Source organism: Thalassophryne amazonica, chromosome 1 (genome assembly GCF_902500255.1).
Source record: "Thalassophryne amazonica chromosome 1, fThaAma1.1, whole genome shotgun sequence".
NCBI lineage: Eukaryota > Metazoa > Chordata > Actinopteri > Batrachoidiformes > Batrachoididae > Thalassophryne > Thalassophryne amazonica.
Window position 1 is genome coordinate 48,794,999 of NC_047103.1, and position 23,533 is coordinate 48,818,531.

Genomic DNA, 23,533 nt, shown 5'->3' on the forward strand with positions numbered 1-23,533 from the left:
GATGCCTGCCTTAATTGTGCCAGCATGCCACTGGCAGAGAGATCTGCTAGACTTGCGGCATTGGAAAGTGGAATATCTACTGCGACTTTGGCCTCCAGCCCCAGGAAGGACCCAAAGCACCGTAAACGCCCACATGCAGGAGCCCCTTCTGCTAAGAAGGTTACTCATGACCATGCTTTGGCTGAAAAGATCGAAACGTTGACTTCTGAGTTTGCTCAGATTAAGTCCTTGCTTCTGAATCTACAGCCTAAGGGTGCAGTGACAGTTCCTGCTGTCCCTAATGAGGCTGATCAGACCAATGTAGTTACTCAGCAGGAGGACGATGTTGTGTCTATTGCTGCAACTGATTCCTTGTACATGACAAGTGATATAAACTGTGTGGAGGATGAGGATGAGAGGAGTCTTTCTCCAAGCCATTCATTAGTGGGCTCTCATACCTCAGAGGCAGAGTCCATGCCGCAAACCGGACCTGGACTATCCTTTGTCAAGCAAGCTGTTCAGTTGGCTTTATCCAGGCTTGGGGTCGACAATCCCCCTGCGGAAACCACCGCTTCAAGTGCCTTTTTCAAAGTCACTCAGAAGCCTGAGTTCAACGTTCCAGTTTCACAACCATATATCAAGGAGCTCCACCGATGTTGGACCGACCCCAAATCATTGACCCATCTATCACAGGACTGCAGAGCCCTTAGCTCTATGTGTGATTCAGCGCAGTATGGTCTGAACCGTATGCCCGCCGTTGACAGCATTATTGCGAACCTGGTTGTGGCTTCAGCTGATGCTGCTCGGCCGGATGCCCGCTGCCCACGCCCTCAGTGTAGGGTCACTGATGACCTCCTCACCAAAAGCTATGACATAGCTGCTCGCATCGGTCGCCTAGGCAACTCACTGTCCCATTTAGCCCTTGCCCTCTCAAAGTCTTTGAGGGAGGCAGAGGTTGATGATGCTACGCAAAGTCTTAGTGATGCCTCACTCCAAACCTTTGCTTATATGTCCAGAGAGCTTGGCAGACTGATATCAACCCTTACCATCACTAGACATCAGGTGTGGCTTGCGCAGTCCCCCCTTTCCGAATCCTGCAGAGGCACACTCCGTTCGCTGCCGGTTCTTCCAGGCCAAGTATTTGGACTTGCGGCCCAACAAACTTTAGAGCGTGCTGTCGAGGCTAGTAAATCTCGGCAACAGTTTGTTGACCTACACCGGTCTTCCAGACCTCAGCCAGTCAGACGTGCTACAGCTTTTCACTCTACATCCAGGCTTCCGCCGACTCCCAGAGCTGCACGTGCTTTTGCAGTTGAGGGCCAGCTCTCCCAGCAGCCTGCCTTTCGTGAGCCTACGGGCAGACCCCCGAGAACTGAACGGTTTCGCAAAGCTTCCAGTTATCGCGCCCAGAGGTCCTCGGGTCTGACTGCCAATGTTTGGCCCCCAGCCGTTTTTCACGAAATCAACTCAGCCACTGGGAGGCTCAAGTTCAAGACCCATGGGTCATTTCAACCTTGTTCGAAGGTTACAGAATTCAGTTTGGATGTCGTCCTCCAAAGTTCAATGGGGTGAGGATGACTGTTGTTTCCAACTCGGTGCAGTCTGCTGCCCTACAACGGGAGATTTTGGAACTCCTGGAGAAGGGGGCCATAGAGCCAGTTCACAGATTAGACCAGCTCAGGGGGTTCTATTCAATTTACTTCCTTGTTCCAAAGAAGGATGGCAGCTTTCGTCCTATCCTCGATCTCCGACGTCTGAATAGTTATATCAAAGTGCTGCAGTTTCACATGTTCCGCACAGTAGACGTCCTTTAAACTATCACACCAGGAGACTGGTTCACAAGTGTCGACTTAAAAGACGCCTATTTCCATGTGCCAGTGGCGCCTCATCACAGGCAGTTTCTCCGCTTTGCTTTCGAAGGTCAGGCATACCAGTTCAGGGTGCTTCCTTTCGGCCTCTCTCTTGCCCCTCGTACATTTACCGGATGTATGGCTGCAGCACTAGCCCCACTGCAAGCTCTGCAAGACCATTGGCTTGTCTGCGCTCCGACTCAGGAGCAGGCGCACAACGACACAGCTCTTCTACTGAACCATGTCTCTCATTTAGGACTCACAGTGAACTTTGCAAAGAGTTCTCTTGTTCCCAGTCAACAAACAACCTTCATCGGCATTTCCATCAACTCCCTATGACTGCATCGCCATCCCCGCAGAGAGTGGATGATGTAATTCGTCTCGTCTCACACATTCAACGGGCTGTGACGCTGCCTTTTGGTTTGCTGCTCCGGTTGATGGGCAAATTGACTGCAATGTCGTTAGTGGTACCTTTGGGACTTCTGTTCTTACGTCCCCTACAGATTTGGATCAACAACCTAGGCCTCAACTCGAAGTTGCATCAGCACAGGCTTGTATGACTCTCCAACCAGTGCCTTCTGTACCTCAAACCCTGGGGGAACGTAAGACTTCATCTGCAAGGGTGTCCCTCTAGGCTCTGTTCCTTCTCGCCGAGAGGTGGTTGTTACAGATGCATCACTCAAAGGTTGGGGGGCCGTGTGGAATCACAGGATGGTGAGGGGTGTCTGGAGTCCCCAGGAGAGACTCCAACACATAAACGTGCTGGAGCTTCGCGCTGTGCGACTGGCTCTCAAGCATTTCCTCCCAGCCCTGAGAGGAAGACATGTTCTTGTCCGGTTGGACAACACGTCAACAGTCTATCACATAATCCATCAGGGGGGCACCAGGTCCAATCACTCATTGGGAGAAACTCGGAAGCTTCTCTTATGGGTGTTGCCTCGCCTTCAGAGTGTCAGAGCAGTTCATCTGCCCGGTGTACAGCGCAGCGGATTTACTCTCCAGACAGAAACCACCACTGGGAGAGTGGAGACTGAACCCGATTGTGGTCCAAATGATCTGGCAGAAATATGGTGCAGCGGAAGTGGACCTTTTCGCTTCAAGCACCTCGACACATTGCCCACGATGGTACTCCCTCTTGGAACCAGACAGCCCGCTGGGGCAGGATGCATTGGCTCACCCGTGGCCGGATTGCCTCCTTTATGCCTTCCCTCCTCTCCCGCTGCTGATGTTGACACTGCACAGGATAGATCAGAGCAGCCACAGGGTGCTGCTGGTTGCTCCATTCTGGCCTGCGAGGATTTGGTTTCCCATGCTTAACAAACTCCTCGAGGGAGAACCTTGGGCTCTCCCGGAGAGGAAGGATTTGTTGTCACAGCTACAGGGGAGGATTTGGCACCCTCACCCAGAATGCCTTCAACTGTATGTGTGGCCGTTGAGGGGCCAGACTCCTTAAGTTCTTGTGACCAGGCTGTTGTTCAGACTATCCTTAATTCACGTGCTGCTTCTACCAGGGCTTTGTATGACAACAGATGGAAGCTGTTTGCGCGGTGGTGTGAGAAACAAAAGTTAGACCCGGAGCATTGCCCTGTGCCTATTCTCCTCAAATATTTACAAGAACTGCTAGAGAAAGGACTTTCTGTCGCTACCTTGAAGGTTTATGTTGCTGCAATCTCTGCCTGGCACGTCTACGTTGATGGCCGGTCAGTGGGTTCACACCTCTTAGTGTGTCATTTTTTGAAAGGTGCTCTACGTCTGCGGCCTCCAAGGCTTGCACGCGTACCTTCATGGGACCTTCCTCTAGTCCTGGAAGGTTTAAGCTTATCCCCTTTCGAACCAGTTGAAAGTGCTGATCTTAAATGGGTGTCAGTGAAGACTGCCTTTCTACTTGCACTGTCTTCGGCTAAGCGGGTGGGAGAGCTCCATGCCCTATCAGTCGCTGGGGACTGTTTGCGATGGAATTCTGATGGATCTGGGGTTACGCTGTGGCCTAATCCGTCCTTTTTACCCAAGAGAATTTCAACTTTTCATGTTAACCAGCCAGTTTCCTTGGCTGTGTATGTCCGGCATTCTGATCCAGGATTATCTGTTTCAGGTTCCCTGTGTCCTGTCCGAATGTTGAAGCAGTACATTAGTGCGACTGCCGGGATCCGGAAAACGGATGCCCTGTTTGTGTGTTACGGTGATCACAAAAGAGGCTGTGCTGTCTCAAAGCAGCGACTCTCGCATTGGGTCGTGGATGCCATTTTACAAGTATACAGGTCCAGAGGGCTTCAGCCTCCTAAGGTTACGTGCCATTCCACCAGAGGGGTGTCCACCTCCTGGGCTGCACTGAGAGGTGTCCCTTTGAGTGATATTTGTGCTGCTGCTACGTGGGCTTCGTCCTGTACCTTCGCCCGCTATTACAGACTGAATGTGGCCGCTCCTCCTGCGGTGACTTCGGCGGTGTTGTCTGCCTCCACTCCCCACTGCTGATGCGAGGTGAGTGTGACTCTTCGTGACCTTGTTGGTATTAAGTCATCCAGGTGCTAAAGCACTGCCCTCTGGCGGTCAGGAGGAATGAAATAGAATAAGAGTTACGAATGTAACTACGGTTCTATGAATTCCGGATGACCGCCAGAGTTGCTTGTCACTCAGAGTCTTGTGAGTTCATTCCGAAAAGAAGCGAGCACTGGGTGCGTCTGGTATATAAAGACAACCAGTGACGCCACCCAGGTCACATTCAATGGTGTGACTTTGTTGGTATATATTCTCGACCTCTGTGCTGCGCACATGTAGTTATCCAGGTGCTAAAGCACCGCCCTCTGGTGGTCATCCGGAATTCATAGAACCGTAGTTACATTCGTAACTCTCGTCTTAACTTGTTTATCTTTCATTGTTTGTTGTTCAGTGCTATGACTGAAAGTGCTTTACAAATAAATGTATTATTTTTATTATTATTATAACCAATCAAATGCACTGAAGTAATGAATAAACTTAACAAATGGCCTTATTTTGTCAATTCTGGGGTGCAGATATCAAATTTTTCATTTGAAGAACTCTATCTGACCTCTGGTGAGTCTCAAGAGGTCATTGACCTTTACGACCAAAAACAGCAAAATGAACACAGTTTCTTGCCTTCATAATGCTATTACATATGTGCTAAAATTATATTTAAGTTGGTAAATAGTTTCATGATGTGAATTTTGGGTGAGTATTTAAAAAAATCTGTATGACGTCTGGAAGTAATTGACGTTCCAGTTTATGTTTCTGTTTAGTTCCCGCTATTCTGTGATATTTTTACTCATCTTCTTTTCAAAAGCTCCGTTTTGTTTATTTCACTTATTTTCCTGAAGTGGCTGAATGGAACTGGCAAGAAGGGAGGTGACATAGTTGGCATTACAAAAACAACATCAGTATTGAGTAGGTGGGCTCAGTCCTACAATCTCAGATCACATCTAGGCAGTAACACGAAGTTAGTCTATAGAATGGGACGACATGACTCTTTTAACACACAATGACAGCAACCTTGCCAGACAGAAGGTCAACCTAAAGGATGAAGACAACCTCCTGAACACATTGCAAAGTTTGCATATCTTTTCTGATGACTCAGGACCAGAACTACACAATACTGTCACCAAGCATATTGTGCCACAGAACATTGCAAATGAATTGCTGTCTGCCAGCCAGAAAGCCCATAATCAGCTCATGCAATGTGTTCAAGACTGACTTGCCAGCCAGAAAGCCCATAATCAGCTCATGCAATGTGTTCAAGACTGACTTGTCACTGATGAACATGGTAACAGAAACACTGCTTTTTATGATTCTCTGTTTAAAAACAAGTATCTCAAGTTCAGGAGAAACAATCAAAGACTTTAAAAAAGATTTCTTTGCCTCTGAGGCTGGGAGAGATGCGAATTTAGAGGAAATTTTGGAGTATGAATTACTGCCATGCCACCTCTCTTGCTGATATGACAGGCAATCTCTGATCTGGGCAAATGTCTATCTTGATGGAGTCACTGCTTATACCCCCATCACACTAGAGGCTGAATGAGCCCGAATGTCGTTGGAATGAAAATGGGTTTGGCACGTCAAGTTCTGCCAGCGCCGTGCAATGTGACTGGGTTTCACCGGGACCTAATGCAGATCATGCGGGAGTGGCCGGTTACAACCTCACTGCATGTGCGTATATGGCACACATATGACACCATCTCTGACACAAAGAACTAGGGATGCACCGGTCCACAATTTGTCACTTCTGATCCAATCCCGATACCTTAATTTGGATATCTGTTGGGACTGATACTTTTCCAATCCGATACCAGAGCTCCGTTTGCTTTAATATTATTATTATTGTTGATTTCATGAGGATTTTCTTAAAAAGGAGACCTGAAAGTTGAGCTACAATTTGCCAGATGTATCTAAGATGAAAGCCTAGATTTGATGTTTTGGTGAAAGAATTAAGTACCTTTATAGCCTTATTTTAATAGACGTAAAGAGAAATACAGCACTCTGTTGCTTGTTCTCTATCTCTCTGTCTCTCTCCCTCACTCTCTTTCTTGCTGTATGTCTCTTGCTCACTCTCTTTCTCTCTCTCCCTCTGTCTCTCTCTCTTTTTCTCTCTTGCTGTTTAAGTGCTGCACAAACTTCGAACTTTTGGGAAACATGAAGCCTTTCATCTATAAAATAAATATCAACGACGCTCACGCGCAGGATTTTAATGGAGACTTTTTCCCTTTCTGTGGACAGAATCTCTGTTCGCTGTCCTCCTCGGCTGCACGCTGAGCTGGTGTTTCACAGCCTTGGGACAGTGAAGTGGCTAAATTTTTAGCACACATTTTCAGCAACAATTCAGTTGATTTTTTTGGAAAATCCGCACTTGATGAACAATTTGAAGCCGAGAGCCGGGCGGAAATTTGCCGCTACCTGCAGCTAGAACACTGCGGAAGAGAGCTCTCTCAAACAACCCGGCTTCAGAAAAATCCCTCCTCTGCAGTAAACAAAGCAGACAGCAAACAACAGCAGTTGAGAGGATTCACAGTGGGTCTGCTCCGGTATCGGAAAATGTCGCGCTTGGTATTTTCCGATATGTGAATTACGTCGGTATCTGAACCAGACACCGATCCGGGATCGGATCGGTCCCATCCCTACAAAGAAACAGATAATATGCTGACAAGTGAGGTGTGTGTGTTGAAAAGGTGGAGGGAATATTTTGAGGAGCCTATGAAGAAAATGAGAGAGAGAAAAGGCTGGATGATGTGGTGAGAGCAATTGAGGAAGTACAAGAGATTAATAAGGATGAAGTGAGGGAAGCTATGAAGAGGATGAAGAGTGAAAAAGCAGTTGGTCCAGATGGCATTCCAGTGGAGGCATGGACATGCCTAGGAGAGATGGCAGTGGAGTTTCTAACAAAACTGTTTAATAAAATCTTGGAAAGTGAGAGGATGCCTGAGGAGTGGATGGACAGGTTGACAGATGACATCAGACAGGTGTCTCCATAGACTATGATGTTTGCAGATGACATTGTGATCTGTAGTGAGAGTAGAGAGCAGATTGAGTCTAGCCTGGAGAGGTGGAGATATGTTCTGGATAGAAGGGGAATGAAAGTCAGTAGGAACAAGACTGAGTACATGTGTGTGAATGAGAGGGAGCCCAGTGGAATAGTGCGGTTACAAGGAGTTGAAGTGATGAAAGTAGATGAGTTTAAATACTTGGGTCAACTGTCCAAAGTAATGGAGAGTGTGGTAGAGAGGTGAAGAAGAGAGTGCAGGCAGGGTGGAGTGGGTGGAGAAAAGTGGCAGGAGTGATTTGTGACCGAAGAATATCAGCAAGAGTGAAGGGGAAAGTCTACAAGACAGTAGTGAAAACAGCTACGTTGTATGGCTTGGAGACGGTGGTGCTAACAAAAAGACAGGAGGCATTGCTGGAGGTGGCACAGAGTTTAAGATGCTGCAATTCTCTTTGGGAGTGACGATAATGGACAGGTTTAGGAATGAACATATCAGAGGGACAGCCCAGGTGGGACAGTTTAGAGACAAAGTCAGAGAGGCGAGACTGACTTGGTCTAGTGGTTAAAGTGTTGGGCTTGAGACCAGAGGATCCTCAGTTCAAATCCCAGCCTCAGTGGAAAATCACTAAGGGCCCTTGGGCAAGGTCCTTAATCCCGTAACTGCTCCTGGTGTGTAGTGAGTACCTTGTATGGCAGCACTCTCACATCAGGGTGAATGTGACATGCGAGGCATTATTTGTAAAGCATTTGAGCATTTACCGTTTACCGAGATAGTTTGCAGAGGAGGGACCCAGGGTACATAGGGAGTAGGAGAAAGAGAGAAAGAGGAGGTTTATGGATGTTGGTGTGACAGAGGAAGTTACACAGGACAGGGTAAGATGGAAACGATTGATCTGCTGTGGAGACCCCTAACGGAAGCAGTCGAAGAATTACAGGGGGTCAAAATTAAAAGATGCTCCAATCATAGTGGAAAACGATACCACATTATTTGTCTGATCATAAAGATTCCAAAAAGGTATAGTTTGGATGATCTTTGAGTGAATGTTATGAAGTAATAACAGCAACAACGGTGACAAAGGTCAATTTGAGTTTGTACAGGGGGCCAAAGTTAAAGCGGTTCCAATTTTGGTAAAAAGTGATGCAAATTATTGGTTGAGCTAATACGATTAATAAACTGAATAGTTTTTACCATGTTGAATGTTTGCTGTCCAAAGTAAAGGTCAAATAATGTCAACATCCATTGGATTCTATGGCACGTTAGTTACCCTGTAACGTTAACTAAGTACAACACAATGTACGAGGTCTGTCCAAAAACTATCGGACCTTTTTATTTTTTGCAAAAACCATATGGATTTGAATCACGTGTGATTGCATCAGCCAAGCTTGAACCTTTGTGCGCATGCATGAGTTTTTTCACGCCTGTCGGTTGCGTCATTTTTCCTGTGAACAGGCTTTGTGTGAGCAGTGGTCCACCCCTCTCGTCGGATTTTTATTGCGAATAAATGTCAATGATTTGGAGCTTTGCTGCATCAAATTTTTCCAGAAACTGTGAGAGACCTCCAGCTGGACACCATTTGGAAAATTTAGATGGTTTTCAGCGATGATTTTATGGGGATTACACAGATTAAGGAGTGCTCCAGCCGGTTTAAAGACCACAGCGTCTGAGAGCGTGGCGCGCTCCGAGCGCCGATCGACAGGCTCAAACCCCGCTGAAACAACCAGATCATTTCCAATGTGAAGGCTTTGTTGATCCGGGACATCGTCTGACTTTCACAAAAAGGCAGAAGGCGTGGACATCAGCACTTTTTCGGCACATTCTACTGTTACAGGAGTTTTTTTCATGGAAAGAGAAGCGGAGGATTGCGCCACTGTGCCGCTCATGGCGCAGGACAAAACCACCTCCGTGTTGGTCTCACAGGACGGCTTTCAGGTGGCTTTCAGACGGCTTCCGGTTGCTTTTCAGTCGTGTGAGTATCCCAGAAATTGTGCATGAGCTGGACATGCCCCAACATGTCCTGTGAGGCTTCATCACGGCGTCGCTTTGCGCCATGCGGCTCCGCCGCGATGCGCGGAATTCCTCCGCACGTCTGTCTCAATGTGCCGAAAAAGTGCTGATGTCCACGTCTTCCGCAATTCCTGTTCTAGTCAGACGACATAACGGATCAAGACAGCGTCCAGTTTAGAAATGAACGGCACATTCCACTGTTACAGGAGTTTTTGTCATGGAAAGAGGAGCTACAGCATCCAAAGTTGTCTTCAATGAGGATGTAAAACTATTGACGAGATACTCTCTCTCACTCACAGAGTTTAGGTAGCTACTCTGCACTGTGTTGGTATATGGCATTAGAGAACATAAAGAAGGAATCATATCCTTAAACCTAGTTACAGCGCTTTCTGAAAGACTTCTACTGTAATGAAACTTATTCCCCACTGCTGGGTAGTCCATCAGAGTAAATGTAAATGTTATTAAGAAATGATCAGACAGAAGGGAGTTTTCAGGGAATACTGTTAAGTCTTCAATTTCCATACCATAAGTCAGAACAAGATCTAAGATATGATTAAAGTGGTGGGTGGACTCATTTACATTTTGAGCAAAGCCAATTGAGTCTAATAATAGATTAAATGCAGTGTTGAGGCTGTCATTCTCAGCATCTGTGTGGATGTTAAAATCGCCCACTATAATTATCTTATCTGAGCTAAGCACTAAGTCAGACAAAAGGTCTGAAAATTCACAGAGAAACTCAGAGTAACGACCAGGTGGACGATAGATAATAACAAATAAAACTGGTTTTTGGGACTTCCAATTTGGATGGACAAGACTAAGAGTCAAGCTTTCAAATGAATTAAAGCTCTGTCTGGGTTTTGGATTAATTAATAAGCTGGAATGGAAGATTGCTGCTAATCCTCCGCCTCGGCCCGTGCTACGAGCGTTCTGGTAGTTAGTGTGACTCGGGGGTGTTGACTCATTTAAACTAACATATTCATCCTGCTGTAACCAGGTTTCTGTAAGGCAGAATAAATCAATATGTTGATCAATTATTATATCATTTACTAACAGGGACTTAGAAGAGAGAGACCTAATGTTTTACAGACCACATTTAACTGTTTTAGTCTGTGGTGCAGTTGAAGGTGCTATATTATTTTTTCTTTTTGAATTTTTATGCTTAAATAGATTTTTGCTGGTTATTGGTGGTCTGGGAGCAGGCACCGTCTCTACGGGGATGGGGTAATGAGGGGATGGCAGGGGGAGAGAAGCTGCAGAGAGGTGTGTAAGACTACAACTCTGCTTCCTGGTCCCAACCCAGGATAGTCACGGTTTGGAGGATTTAAGAAAATTGGCCAGATTTCTAGAAATGAGAGCTGCTCCATCCAAAGTGGGATGGATGCCATCTCTCCTAACAAGACCAGGTTTTCCCCAGAAGCTTTGCCAATTATCTGTGAAGCCCACCTCATTTTTTGGACACCACTCAGACAGCCAGCAATTCAAGGAGAACATGCGGCTAAACATGTCACTCCCGGTCCGATTGGGGAGGGGCCCAGAGAAAACTACAGAGTCCGACATTGTTTTTGCAACGTTACACACTGATTCAATGTTAATTTTAGTGACCTCCGATTGGCGTAACCAGGTGTCATTACTGCCGACGTGAATTACAATCTTACCAATTTTACGCTTAGCCTTAGCCAGCAGTTTCAAATTTCCTTCAATGTCACCTGCTCTGGCCCCCGGAAGACAATTGACTATGACTACCACGTCACTTCCTCTCAAAGCCTTCATGATCATGTTCTTGCAAAATCTGATAAAAAAAAAAAAAACTAGCACGGCTTTGCAGTTTATACCACATTTTCCAGGTTATGAGTGGCACCTGACAAAACAAATCTTGAGTGTGGGGGGGGGGGCAAACAACACATATAAGTCGATCCAGAGTACAAATTGCAAGACAGTATAATGTGCACTTTTTGCCTATATGTGTAACACAGTTTTAACAGTTTCCATGGGGGAGACTTTCAAATTCCAAAAACAATCAAGATGGACAGATAAACATGTAATTGATGGCATATAACAGATTTTGGAACACAAAGCACAATTTAGTCTGGCTACACTGCAGAGAAAAAAAAACACTCCAGAGTGTGCACAGATGTCAGTATCCATAGTATCTACACGTAAGGAGGTGTTATGCTTCTACATATGGCTCAAACTTAAGCAAGTTCCTCCACTACTTCTTCCTCATCGGAAAAACGGCTGAGAGAGAAAAGAAAATCAATTTTTGTGACATGAAGATCGAAGTGTTTGTGTGTGGGCAAAGATAGACAGACAAAAAGTATAAATAAATAAATGTGCTACGGACAGGGCCACAGGCCGTCCACTTGAAGCCACCACGGGTACCAACCATAGCAAAAGATTTTAAGATTAATAGAATGTAGACAATTATTTTTCTGTACATATTTTCTTCACAATGCTTTGCGCTCCTGCGACATCAGATTTGTTGCAAATGATATTCAAGACATATTCAGTTAATACAATCTTTTGTTTACATTTGTTTTTATATGTATTTGTTAATACGGTTATTGTAGGGTTAACCTACGCTATTGTACTTTATACGCTAGTTACCGGCTTTGTTTAACTTTGATGGCTAACAAGGTACGGTACCTCATCTAGCTATAGTTAGTTTATTTTCATGATTTACAAATTTATTTTACAATTTTTTTTAATATTCTCCAGTTTATGGGTTCTTTAATAGATATGAGGTCTATTAGAAAAGTATCCGACCTTATTTTAAAAAAAAAAAAAGCCATATGGATTTGAATCACGTGTGCTTGCGTTAGCCGACCTTGCACCTTCATGCGCATGCGTGATTTTTTTTCACGCCTGTCGGTTGCGTCATTCGCCTGTGAGCAGGCTTTGAGTGAGGAGTGGTCCACCCCCTCGGCGGATTTTCACTGTCAGGGAAATGGCTGAGAGACTGCTGCTTTGCTTGATCAAATTTTTTTTTGAAACTGTGAGGCACATCCATGTGGACACCATTCGAGAAATTCAGGTGGTTTTTGGTGAAAATTTTATAGGCTTCAAAGACATTAAGGGATGTTACTGTCGCTTTAAGGACGGCCCACAGCAGCTGTGGGGCGCGCCGCGCTCCAGCTGCCATCGACAGGCTGAATGACCATTTCATTTCTAAACGGATCGCTCTGTGGATCCGTGACCATCGTGTGCACTTTCTCTGGTTATCACAAGCGCTGGACATCACCCATTTTCCTGCAGATTTCACTTTTAACAAGAGATTTTGTCGTGGAAAGCCGAGCGGACGCTTCGCGCGTCATGATGGATTCGCTGCTGGACCGACACAAAACCACTTCCGTTTTGGTCTCACAGGACGGCTTTGATTGTAAAAGTGATTATAAATTCATCAAAGGCTGCCAATAATTGTATTCAGCATACATTTTATGGCAGGATTTTTTCTTTCACTTTATGAAAGCATTTTGTTTTGTTCTTGTTACCAAATAACTTTAAACATTTTTAAAAATATCTGATTAAACAAAATTGCTTTGTTTGCATTTATTGCTGTCCATATATTAAAATGTGTACATAAAATATAGGGATACCAACAATTTTATCCACATGTTTATTTAGACACTTTCCTAAGTCCAAGTCAATAAATTCCATCCTTTGCATAGAAATAGTCGTACACGGTTTAAGCACCAATCTGTACATATGAATGCTTGATAAATGAGGCCCTGGGCTCACTAATTTAGTAAACATTCTCATTTACCATTGCAGATATCCTATCACAAATCACTCCTGCCACCTTTCTCCACCCTGCCTTCACTCTCTTCCACAGCCTCCATACCTTTGGATAGTTGACTACAGGTATTTAAGCTTATCTACTTTCCCCACCTCTACTAATTGCAATACACTATTCCACTGGGCTCCCTCTCATTCACACACATGTACTCAGTCTTGCTCCTACTAACTTTTATTCCCATTTTTTCCCACAGCATATCTTCAAATTCTCTACAATATACATTACATTGGGCCTTAATATTTAAACAATACTGACATTTAACTGCAGCTAAACTAACTGAACTGCCTAAATCCACTGTGATTCAAAATAGGAAATGAGAAAGAAAGTCCAGCTGTTGTGGATCTCTTACCTTTAGACAGAAGCTTCCTAAAGCGTTGGGTACCTATTAGCTGCTGCTCAGGAGAACTGGAGAAGATCATTTGGGTCATATCTTCAGAGATCACCCCACCCTGAACAACACAGACACCTGTTAAGACTGAATGCTATCACATCTGACATGCAGCATGTGGCAGTCGCAGGCGTGGTGCACACGCATGCACACACAACTAGCTGAACCAATATTTCCTTTTCTCACCATGAGTGGGTCCATATTGTTAGCCTGGGACTCCAAGTATCCACTGTCAGCCATTCCATCATCCTCCAAGGTGCTATCCTCTGCCAACGTGGCAACATTCCTCCGTTTAAACAGCTTGGGGGGGGAGATTGCATATAAATTACTCTTGTCTAATTACACTTTTTCACAACAGCATGAATGCAAGCTAATAGGGGTGTCAATCTTTCAGTATCATGTTTCAATTTGTTTCCGATTCATGGGGTCATGATTCAATATAAAAGAGTAAAATAGATTTTCGATTCTGAATTAATTCAGTACATAAAGCTGCTAATTTCTGGATCTACTCAAGTATGCTGCAGTGTACTAAGAAAGGTGGTGTGGCAAATTACACAGTGAAAGCAAAGTGTGTTCAAGATTATGTAGTTCCATCCATTCATTCCATTTTCTATAACCACTATACGTAAATGTGGATCGTACGCTTTGGCTTTTAGGTTCCTCGTTTGGAAGAAAAAAAGTAAGTAAATGAATTGCATTTATTTTTCCAAACTTTCCAGGTGGCATGATGCAGGCTGGTTCACTGTTGCATGCCGTCTACTGTAAATGCCCTTTATTCAGTCCAGCATGCTCACACACAGAGCAGGCAGACTGCACCTCCTTTCTGCAGGAGGAACAGAAGCAGGAACTTGCTGAAATATTTAGGCAGCAAGGAAAAACACACAAAGCAGAGCTGTTATTTTAATCAATTGCGAATAGTTAAAGCTAGGAATCACAATTCTGACATAAATAAAAAAAATTTCTAACACCCCTACAAGCTAATGTTAACACACAAGCATTGGAGACATTCACATTAGACATGTTTGTACTGTTGGTTTACATGCTAAAAGTTTAAAACTCACACAGAAGGATGACTTTTGTGCAGACAGACCCAGGTCAAGGTTTGAGACAATTTTGGTGGCAACCAGGTTGCATCTCAAAAGCATTCCTTTGACCTATTCTTCAGTTTCTTTAACACTGTGAGATTGTTCACCTTTTATTGCATTCTTCATGATTCTCACTTCATAACATCCAAAGGTTTACTAGAGATGAAATTCCATATGCTGATGTTCTGCCAGCTGGCTGAGTGTCATCCCAAAAGTGGTATTTGCTGCAACATGCTGCTTTTGTGACCATTTATGTCAGTGTATCAACATGATAGTGAAACATAGCAGCCTCCATGTATAGACCCTCTCCTTTGTTGATATGAAGGCCTTTTTCTAAACTCATGAAAACAGCGTTGTTGTTGCTGCTGCAAGTAATTACAAACTAATGAACAGATGGTTATGAATGCTATGCTCGATTTCTGCTAATAAACACACAAAAGTCCTGCACACTGTCGTTCCAAGTGGTTCAATTCTGCCACGTAACCATGACAGAGGTGTAGAAATTCTCACTTCTATGATGCATTGCAACATGGAAGTGAATGAATTATTCTGCACAGATGCAATGGAGGACTATAACTGATCAAAGGAATTACATGGGGTGATGCCAACATAAATTTCCACTTAACAGATTTCATTGTAATTAAAATCTTTGAACAAACTGATCTGATATCAGTCAGTGCATATTATACAATTATAGACTTCTGATGAGGTGTACCCGTGATTATGCGGACCTGTTCAGGATGAGGTGAACCCCATCCTGACCAGGTCCGCATAACCAAAATCAAAAGTCTATAACAGTTTTATTATATGGTAAACAAGAAAATTGGGAGTTTGTCAAACATACTAAAACTGGAAAATCAATCTCAAGTTTCAACTCTTTATTATTACTGTCATACTGCACCAGCAGGTCCAAAATACTTCATGAGCACAAGCTCTAAAGCCCATGTCACACCGGGGCTGACTCGAGCTTCCTGTGGTGTCATGACAATGCAGGAATGTCTGCGTCAGGTGTGTGCTGCAGCCAGACTGTGCACTCTGATTTATCTTCTAGTTTATATTTGTTAGTGTGCTGAGCTGCAGGTCTGAGCTCTGAGTTCTGTTATAGTTTACCTTTCCTACTTTGACCACGAGATGCGCGTGCGCACGAGCGCAAACGAACCGTTTGAGAGTAAATGTGGAGATGTCTGGGGTTATACTTGATGTGGACATGTCCTGTCTCTGGCAATCAGTCTGTGAGCAGGATTTCTGTCCTTTCTTTAACACAGTGATGAGAGAGTTTTGGGAGAGCGAGGAGCGCAGGCAGCCTTTTTTTCTTTTAATTGTTCACATGTGCACGCACGAACGATTCGTCCGTGAGTGGACTGGAGATGTCCAGACTTCTTACTGAATGTGGACATGTCCTGTCTCTGGCAATCAGTCTGTGATCAGGACTTTTATGGACAGTATTTAAACACATTTGTGAGAGAAGACCAAGGAGCTGCTGCAGCAGCTGCAGCCAGCAGCGTTTTTTTTTTTGTGCTCTTAGTTTTTACTGCATTGTGTACATGGCGTCGTCATGACGACGCAACTCCAAGCGGGCCTGTGTGAAAGAGGCTTAATAAGAAATAGTCTTTGTGAAATAATACACAGGCATCATGTAGAATCTTGTCAACAAACTGACAGCCAAAGCAGGTGTTGTATCGCATTATCTGATTGGTCGTTATCGATAGAAGGCATCGCTCGATTGGCTAGCGCTACGCTGCACGCAAGGTGTACTCGGCTCCACCAGCGGTCAACTCGGCTCCACCAGCGGTCAACTCGGCTCCACCAGCGGTCAACTCGGCATGTGGTACAGCTCAGAAAGTGGCAAATAGGCCAATCAGAAGTTGGCAAAATCACATACCATATAATAATTCCTGATATACACCCCAGATGTGCAAAGTCGCTTCTATCACTACCACTTTGCCTGAATTCTCTTTGCATGATAAAGCTGCTCCCTGCATTTCCATAAGGAGAGCACACTGCAAATGTTCTACAGTCTGGGCTTAAAGATTGCTGAAATGTCAATGAAATGCTTGAAATGACAGACTTGTGATCGCATAGCAGCACGGGTGTGCTTTGTTCCTACACACATTAATGGCTGAGAAGTCCCACGTACAAAAATAAACCATGTTTGTCTTCACGAGTTTCTTCACTTTTCAAACACCCAAACTCCTTGTTAATCATGAATCCAGTGACATTTTACATTTCCCTCACGCCCATAAGATCTGTGGTGGTTTTACCCCTCAAAATGAAAACTTCAGATGTCTCCTTTAAAAAGGGATTGCATGATGATGACTTAAGTCTTTGTCCCACCGAATAATAAGCCATGAATAATGAGCCACGCATGGGTGTGTCGTGATTACCCGAAGAATGACCCACGTTTTCATCCATAACGTATCCACTACTAAGGTACCTCCATGTGTCTCTCTGTACCTCACATGTGCCACGTAGCAACCTCTAGTGAGCCACGACCGACCAGTCATTAGAGCCTCGAATGGCTCGTATCAGCCATGTAGAGCTACGTAAAAGCCATGCAGTGCCGTGTAGTGCGACACTGGTGCACGAACGCATACGTTTGGTCCTGCCATCTGCCCCTCCCACACTTGTTTCCTCATGGAGCAGGAAAGAGAGGAAAAAAAAACGTCAAGATGAAACAGTCTTCTGTGATTCCAGAAGCGATTAGAGGTGTTTTCAGCATCCAAGGTTTGGCTGAAAATGATTAGAATCCACTACAAAATAATTATTTTATATACAGCATCTGGAACAGAGAGCAGGTGGAATTGTGTGCGCAAGAGGGCAGCCGCTCCAAAAATAGCCTCTCAGGTCCTGCGTAGCTGCCAGGCGCTGGTCTAATGGGCTTTTAGCAGCCTCGTAAGCACCACACACGCCTCTAAAATCCTCGTTAGTCGTCATAGTAACTCGTACACAAACTGCCCCACGCTGTTGTTGCTAAATTTTGAACATCTTGAAATTAGCGCCACGCTCAGAGATGAGCCTAGTTAACAAAGATAATGCCTCTAAAGCCCCTTTCACACCAGGCCCACTTCCGAGTTGCGGCGTGCGGCGTCATGACAACGCCATGTGGAAGCAACCCAGTGCCGAGACGATGTAGCTCAACACCAAAACAGCGCAAGGGACGCAAAGGATGAAGCGAATCCAACACCAAAAATTAAACATGTTTAATTTTTTTGCGTCCTGTGCTCGATGCAGAAATTAAGTGGTTTCAACGCAAGTCAGAGCAACGCGAAGGTACTCAATGTGACTGGAAGCCACACCCTCACAATACAACGTTACCCGACGCCAATTTATGATTCCTGCTGTGTTCCATTGTTCCTGAAGTATAAATCATGCAGGATTGTTTTTATACCGCGTACACAATGCAGTAAAACTACACACTCAAAAAGAGCACAGAAAAAAATGCTTTTTGCAGCCTGACTGCAGCTGAAGCTCCTCGCTCTTAAATTCTCTCACAAATGTGTTTAAATAAAGTCCATGAAAGTCCTGCTCACAGACTGATTGCCAGAGACAGGACATGTCCACATCCAGTGAAAAGGACAGACATCTCCAGTCCACTCACGGACGATTTGTTCACGTGCGCACATGTGAACAATTAAAAGTAAAAAAAAAAAAAAACAAACTGGCTGTTGCAGCTCCTCGCTCTCAAACTCTCTCATCATTATGTTAAATAAAGGACAAAAAGCACATAAATCCTGCTCAGAGACTGACTGCCAGAGACATCTCCACATTTACACATGGACAGTTCGTTCGCGCACGCACGCAGCTCGCGGTCAAAGGAAGAAAGATAAACTATAACAGAACTGAGCGCAGACCTGCAGCTCAGCACAAGAACAAATATAAACTAGAAGAGAAATCAAAGTGCACAGTCTGGCTGCAGCCAAACTATGCACTTTGATTTCTTTGTGCAGAGAACCTGCAGCCAGACTCTGCGCTGTCACCTCCTCTCTGCCCCCCTGCTGTGTGCACCTGACGCAGACATTCCTGCATCATCAAGACGCCACAGGAAGCGACTCGAAGCAGCCCGGTGTGAAAGGGGCTTAAGAGCCACCATTGTCCCACAATAGTTGAATAAACCCTCTTGTAGGGAAAAGAAGAAAAACATGCTGCGCGGCTCATTATTCATCCTTCATTATTTGGTGGGACCAGGGCTTTACTAATGCAACTCATCATGTTTTAAAACCAGAATCAAGTTTGTAGCTGAACAGGTCTCCAAGAAACAAGCTGATCCTCTGCTCGTCACTGTGAATGGAATTTAAAAGCTGTTGTGACTTCTCTGAATTTGTAGATGGATGACTCCCCATTTCTCTCCCACAAATCTTGAATGTCAACATGTCACACAGAGCATCAGTCCAGATATGCATGTCTGTGACATTTTGCTTAAAGAAGGGAAGTACGATTTTGAAATTTCAGGGGCAACACATAAAATCTCAGCTAAATTTAACTGTAAAAAGTTAAAATAATTTTACACAACATGAACCATTTAAAATCTGTCACTCCCCAAATGACAGGAAACACCTGGAACCCAGTGTTATAAGAAAAAAACAAGAAGACGACTGAGCCTGTAGTACATTGTGATGCACTGAGAATTACTGTGCAACTGAACTATTTATTGACAGGTGAATTAAATGAAACATTTTATGAAGACAACACACCTCTAAAGTTTGAGTACAATGCTTTTCTCAACAATATTGCAGCAATATTACAGCAGGGGTAAGTAAAGAAGCCTAAAAGTGATTCTGACACTCAACTCACCTGATCATCTTTCTTCTGCTTGCGGAGCTGCAGGCCTTCCTCTTCCCTCCTCCTCCTCATTTCATCTGAGCTGAAGGAATTGTTTTTGTAGCTCTTGAGCCGTCCACTGTCTTTAGCTTGACTCATTGTTTAGTCTGAGACAAAAATTTATACTGTTAAAATATGAAATGGATAGAGAATGAAACAGCCAACCCCTGGAATGAGGAATCGCAAAATTCTCACTTTACACAAACTTTGACTACGTGTTAACCAAATCACAATGCTAGCTTAAAGTGCAGCACTGTGTTTAATGTTCTGGAGTCGTTCAATGCAGATACGCATCAAAGTCACATGACTGGATTAAGTGGTTGTACCATCAAATCCCTCACACTCTGAGTTTCTATTTGAATGTGTGCTAAAAGAGCAGAGTTCAACCTATATACCAGTTTTTAAATTTTGTTGTTTGACCCAGTAAAACTTGACTAATGATTAATAATTTTCAGAAGGCTTCTTTCTGATTATTATGGTAAGGTGTGAAGCTTCCACCCAGCATGCACATGAACAGGACGTCTCTCCCTCTGTCCTCCTCTCTTCCTGTAGCAATTACAAGGGGAAAGAAAACATGACTTTCCCTTTATCATTTGGTGTTAATGCACAGCCTAAACCAAGACAAAATTGTCATAAACCCACATATTTGATTGTGGTTGCACTACCTTCGACAAGTGCTTGAATGTCTTTCTCTTTTGTCACCTCTGGCTGAGGGGGGGGGGGGGGGGGGGGGTCTTCCCCTTTATCATTGGTGGACAAATGCATGATGTTAAACCAACCAAAACCATTGATTCCATATGGATTGATCAACAACCCCACACTGCCTCCAGGTGGACAGCAGCAGGAATGACAAAGTGTCAGGTCATTCCAAATCCAACACAATTCAGAGAGGTCTTGTTTTGGACAGGAATTATTTTTCTGAGTGGCCCAAATATAATTTGTGTGGCATCTTATTGCATATATATAGTTGTACAAAAGACACCTGAAGTATTTTCTTCATTTTAATGTAAATCGTTGTATATGGACTCCCACGGACAACCGGGCATTTATTACCCATGCAGCCCGGAAGTGTTTCCCTCATTGGGCAGCAATGGCAGAGCCGCTGAGAACAAATCCCATTAGTTGTGGTCACATTCCTAACTGGACATGATGTAGCACTGTGCCAACCTTTAAATTTGTTTGCTATAAGTGTACATATGTTTTTGAAATTTACAATTTATAATTGCATTCTAACATATAAAAATGGTGTATTAAACATGTTTGTGGTTTTCACAGTAAAAAAAAAAAAAAAAAAAAAACTTTTTCCTATTCAGATTTTATGTTTTTGTCTGAATTAAGGTTCACTGTGTTAAAACAATATATCAGAATGTAAAAAACAAACAAACTGTAAAGTCACACAGGTGAGGTTCTGCTGAACAAAATGACACCACACAAGACAAAGTAAACAGTTTTTTTAAAAGGTAAAAAAAAAAAAAGTAATCAAAAATGCGTAATTATACCCTGGACTCCAGAGGGTTAACACAGACTGTATATTTATAGTATACTTGACAAACCCGCGTTAATGTCGAAACTTCACATACCAGTAAACTGTTCTCAGTACATAGAAAATGCAGTAGTACAAACGAGGGCATCTAAGGTTAACTACTAGCTAACAAGCTGTTAGCTTTATGTACAATAATACACCGCTTTTCCTCATTTAATTATGTAGCGCCAAAATGAAAACAATTCAGTAATAAATTGTTGGTCCAACGGAAGATCGCGCTGCCTAAGAGGCACACCACTAATGTCACTATCTGTGTTTTAAATGCCGAAAACGCTACCGAGCTAGCTAACAGTCACTAGCTGAAATTGCTAACACTAGCCGTGTAACAGCGTCAAACCAGCCATCTCTTCCAAACGCTGCTGACAGCAAATATTAGAACGGAAGGTAATAAAAAACGATTCCACACATATTATTAATGTATATATTTACCGGTTATCTTACCTGTCAAATCAGCCGTTTCACCAGTAACGCTGCGTCCTGTATCGGAGCGTCGAAACATGTACCGAGCAACAACAGAGAACACTTTTGGGTGAAACTCGTATCGACACTTTAGTTCATAGGTTGCGATATCGCTGAAGCGATTGAACCTTCAGCTGTGAAGCCGAAGCCACGCCATTTGGTTCACTTTACGACTCTGGGTGTATCGAGCTGCTGAAGTGAAGCGAAACAGTCTTCGTGTGTGGGGACTGATGTCAGAGACAGTTTTTGCAAAACTAGGGTTTCATCATACTGGGATTTATTTTTTTCTCCATTAAATATCATGTCATTATTTGCAATAATGAAAATGTATATTAAGATTTCTAGTAAGATATTAAGAGTCACTGGAATTATTAATGTGACTATGGATAGACAGAAAATGTAAAAAAGAAATTCAGCTGAGGAATTGAACATTCAGAATTTGGCTGGGGCAAAATTTCTTCTCACAGAAGGAGATCAAAGCCTGGAACAAGTACTGAGAACTGGAACAGGTAACAGGGTTTTAACCCTATAAAGCCCACCCTGTGAAATAATTGTCAGAAAATTCTAATTTTTTGAAACAAGTCTTTATTGGACCTTTAAACAAACCCACCAAAAAAAAAAAAAAAAAAACTAAAACCTTTTTGCATATATGAGTTTTTATTTGTATCATATTTGCTACATTGGGCGTTCTACCATAAAAACATCCATTTTAAATCCAGAGCAAACATAACATTTCAAACTTATAAAATGCTGCATTTTCTTAGGGAAATTACTGTGGATCACTTGTTTCAGGCAGCCATTATGAATGTCTCATCTGAAGGCCCTCTGATGCATAAGATACTGACATCTGGTGGTTTGTCTGTGCACTACAAGTATCTTGTTGTATACGATGGGTGTTTTGGGGAGAAAATATCACACTGATGAAGCAGGCATCTCAGAAAATCCTGTATCAAATATGATACACTTGGCGTTATAGGGTTAAAAATGAATACTTTGCAGTATCTGTCATGCTTAGCTATCATGACTTAGTTATCACCACCTCCAACTTAGTGGTTAAAGCATTGGGCTTGAGCCTGGAGGATCCTCTGTTCAAATCCCAGCCTGACTGGAAAAACACTAAGGGCCCTTGGGCAAGGTCTTTAATCCCCTAGTTGCTCCCGGGGTGTAGTGAGTACCTTGTATGACAGCACCATCACACTGGGGTGAATGTGAGGCATTACTTGTAAATTGCTTTGAGCGTCTGATGCAGATGGAAAAGCGCTATATAAATGCATGTTATGAGGTAATTGTTGGGAAAGTGTAGGTACACGGACCCACAACAGGGGGTGCAAATGAACGGACAATGGAGGAAGTCAAATAACAACACTTTACTGTTGTGAATGGGCACAACAAATACAACAGATTACAACAATGGACAAAAAGCCAAATCACAAAAGGTGTCGTGTGGGCAGGCTCGAAGATAGGAGACGTCTGTCCAAAGCAGAACCGGAACCACACGATTTCCTCCGCCACCAGACCCCGGGAATACTGGAGCCGCCAAGTCCCGAATTCCCAGGTGGCCACTGCCTCCGCGTGTCGGACCTGGTACTGCTGGCGAGGAACAAAGAAACAATTAAATGTGGGCGCGTTTGCACCCAGCAATCCGCACGGCAGGAAAACTACCTCCACCTCTCGTTGGAAAAGGAGTCTGTTATACAACGCACAAAAGTCACAAAAGGTTACTGTCACACAGTTAGCTGAGAATGTTACCTTCCAGGTAGAACGATATCTCGGCAAAGAGGTGGAGACGTCGTCCTGCTGATGTACCCCTGCCGATCAGATGATTGGTAACAGCTGTTGCAGGTGATGCGTGACAGCTGTCACCCTGGCTGCTCCTGTGAGGCGGCTGCGCCCTCTGGTGCCTGGAGCCCGCACTCCAGACAGGGCGCCCTCTGGTGGTGGGCCAGCAGTACCTCCTCTTCTGGCGGCCCACACAACAGGACCCCCCCCTCAACCAGGTTTGTCCGGGTGGCGGTGGTAGAAATCGGCCAGGAGGGCCGGGTCCAGGATGAAGCTCCTCTTCACCCAGGAGCGTTCTTCGGGACCGTACCCCTCCCAGTCCACCAAATACTGGAAGCCCCGGCCCATC

The 23,533-nt window shown here is 44.1% G+C and overlaps 1 protein-coding gene across 1 annotated transcript in view; it reads right to left on the reverse strand.

Annotated features, from left to right (window-relative positions):
- The window catches only part of kpna1 (karyopherin alpha 1 (importin alpha 5)), an 80,523-nt gene extending 59,019 nt beyond the window's left edge, over nucleotides 1-21,504 (reverse strand). The window contains exons 1-4 of the mRNA XM_034169475.1: nucleotides 21,388-21,504; nucleotides 19,377-19,510; nucleotides 13,687-13,800; nucleotides 13,462-13,561 (exon numbers count right to left, since the gene is read on the reverse strand). Coding sequence (XP_034025366.1) covers nucleotides 13,462-13,561; nucleotides 13,687-13,800; nucleotides 19,377-19,502 — 340 coding nt within the window. The 5' untranslated portion in view covers nucleotides 19,503-19,510; nucleotides 21,388-21,504. The remainder of the gene's footprint in view (nucleotides 1-13,461; nucleotides 13,562-13,686; nucleotides 13,801-19,376; nucleotides 19,511-21,387) is intronic.
- Nucleotides 21,505-23,533: the final 2,029 nt, after the last annotated feature.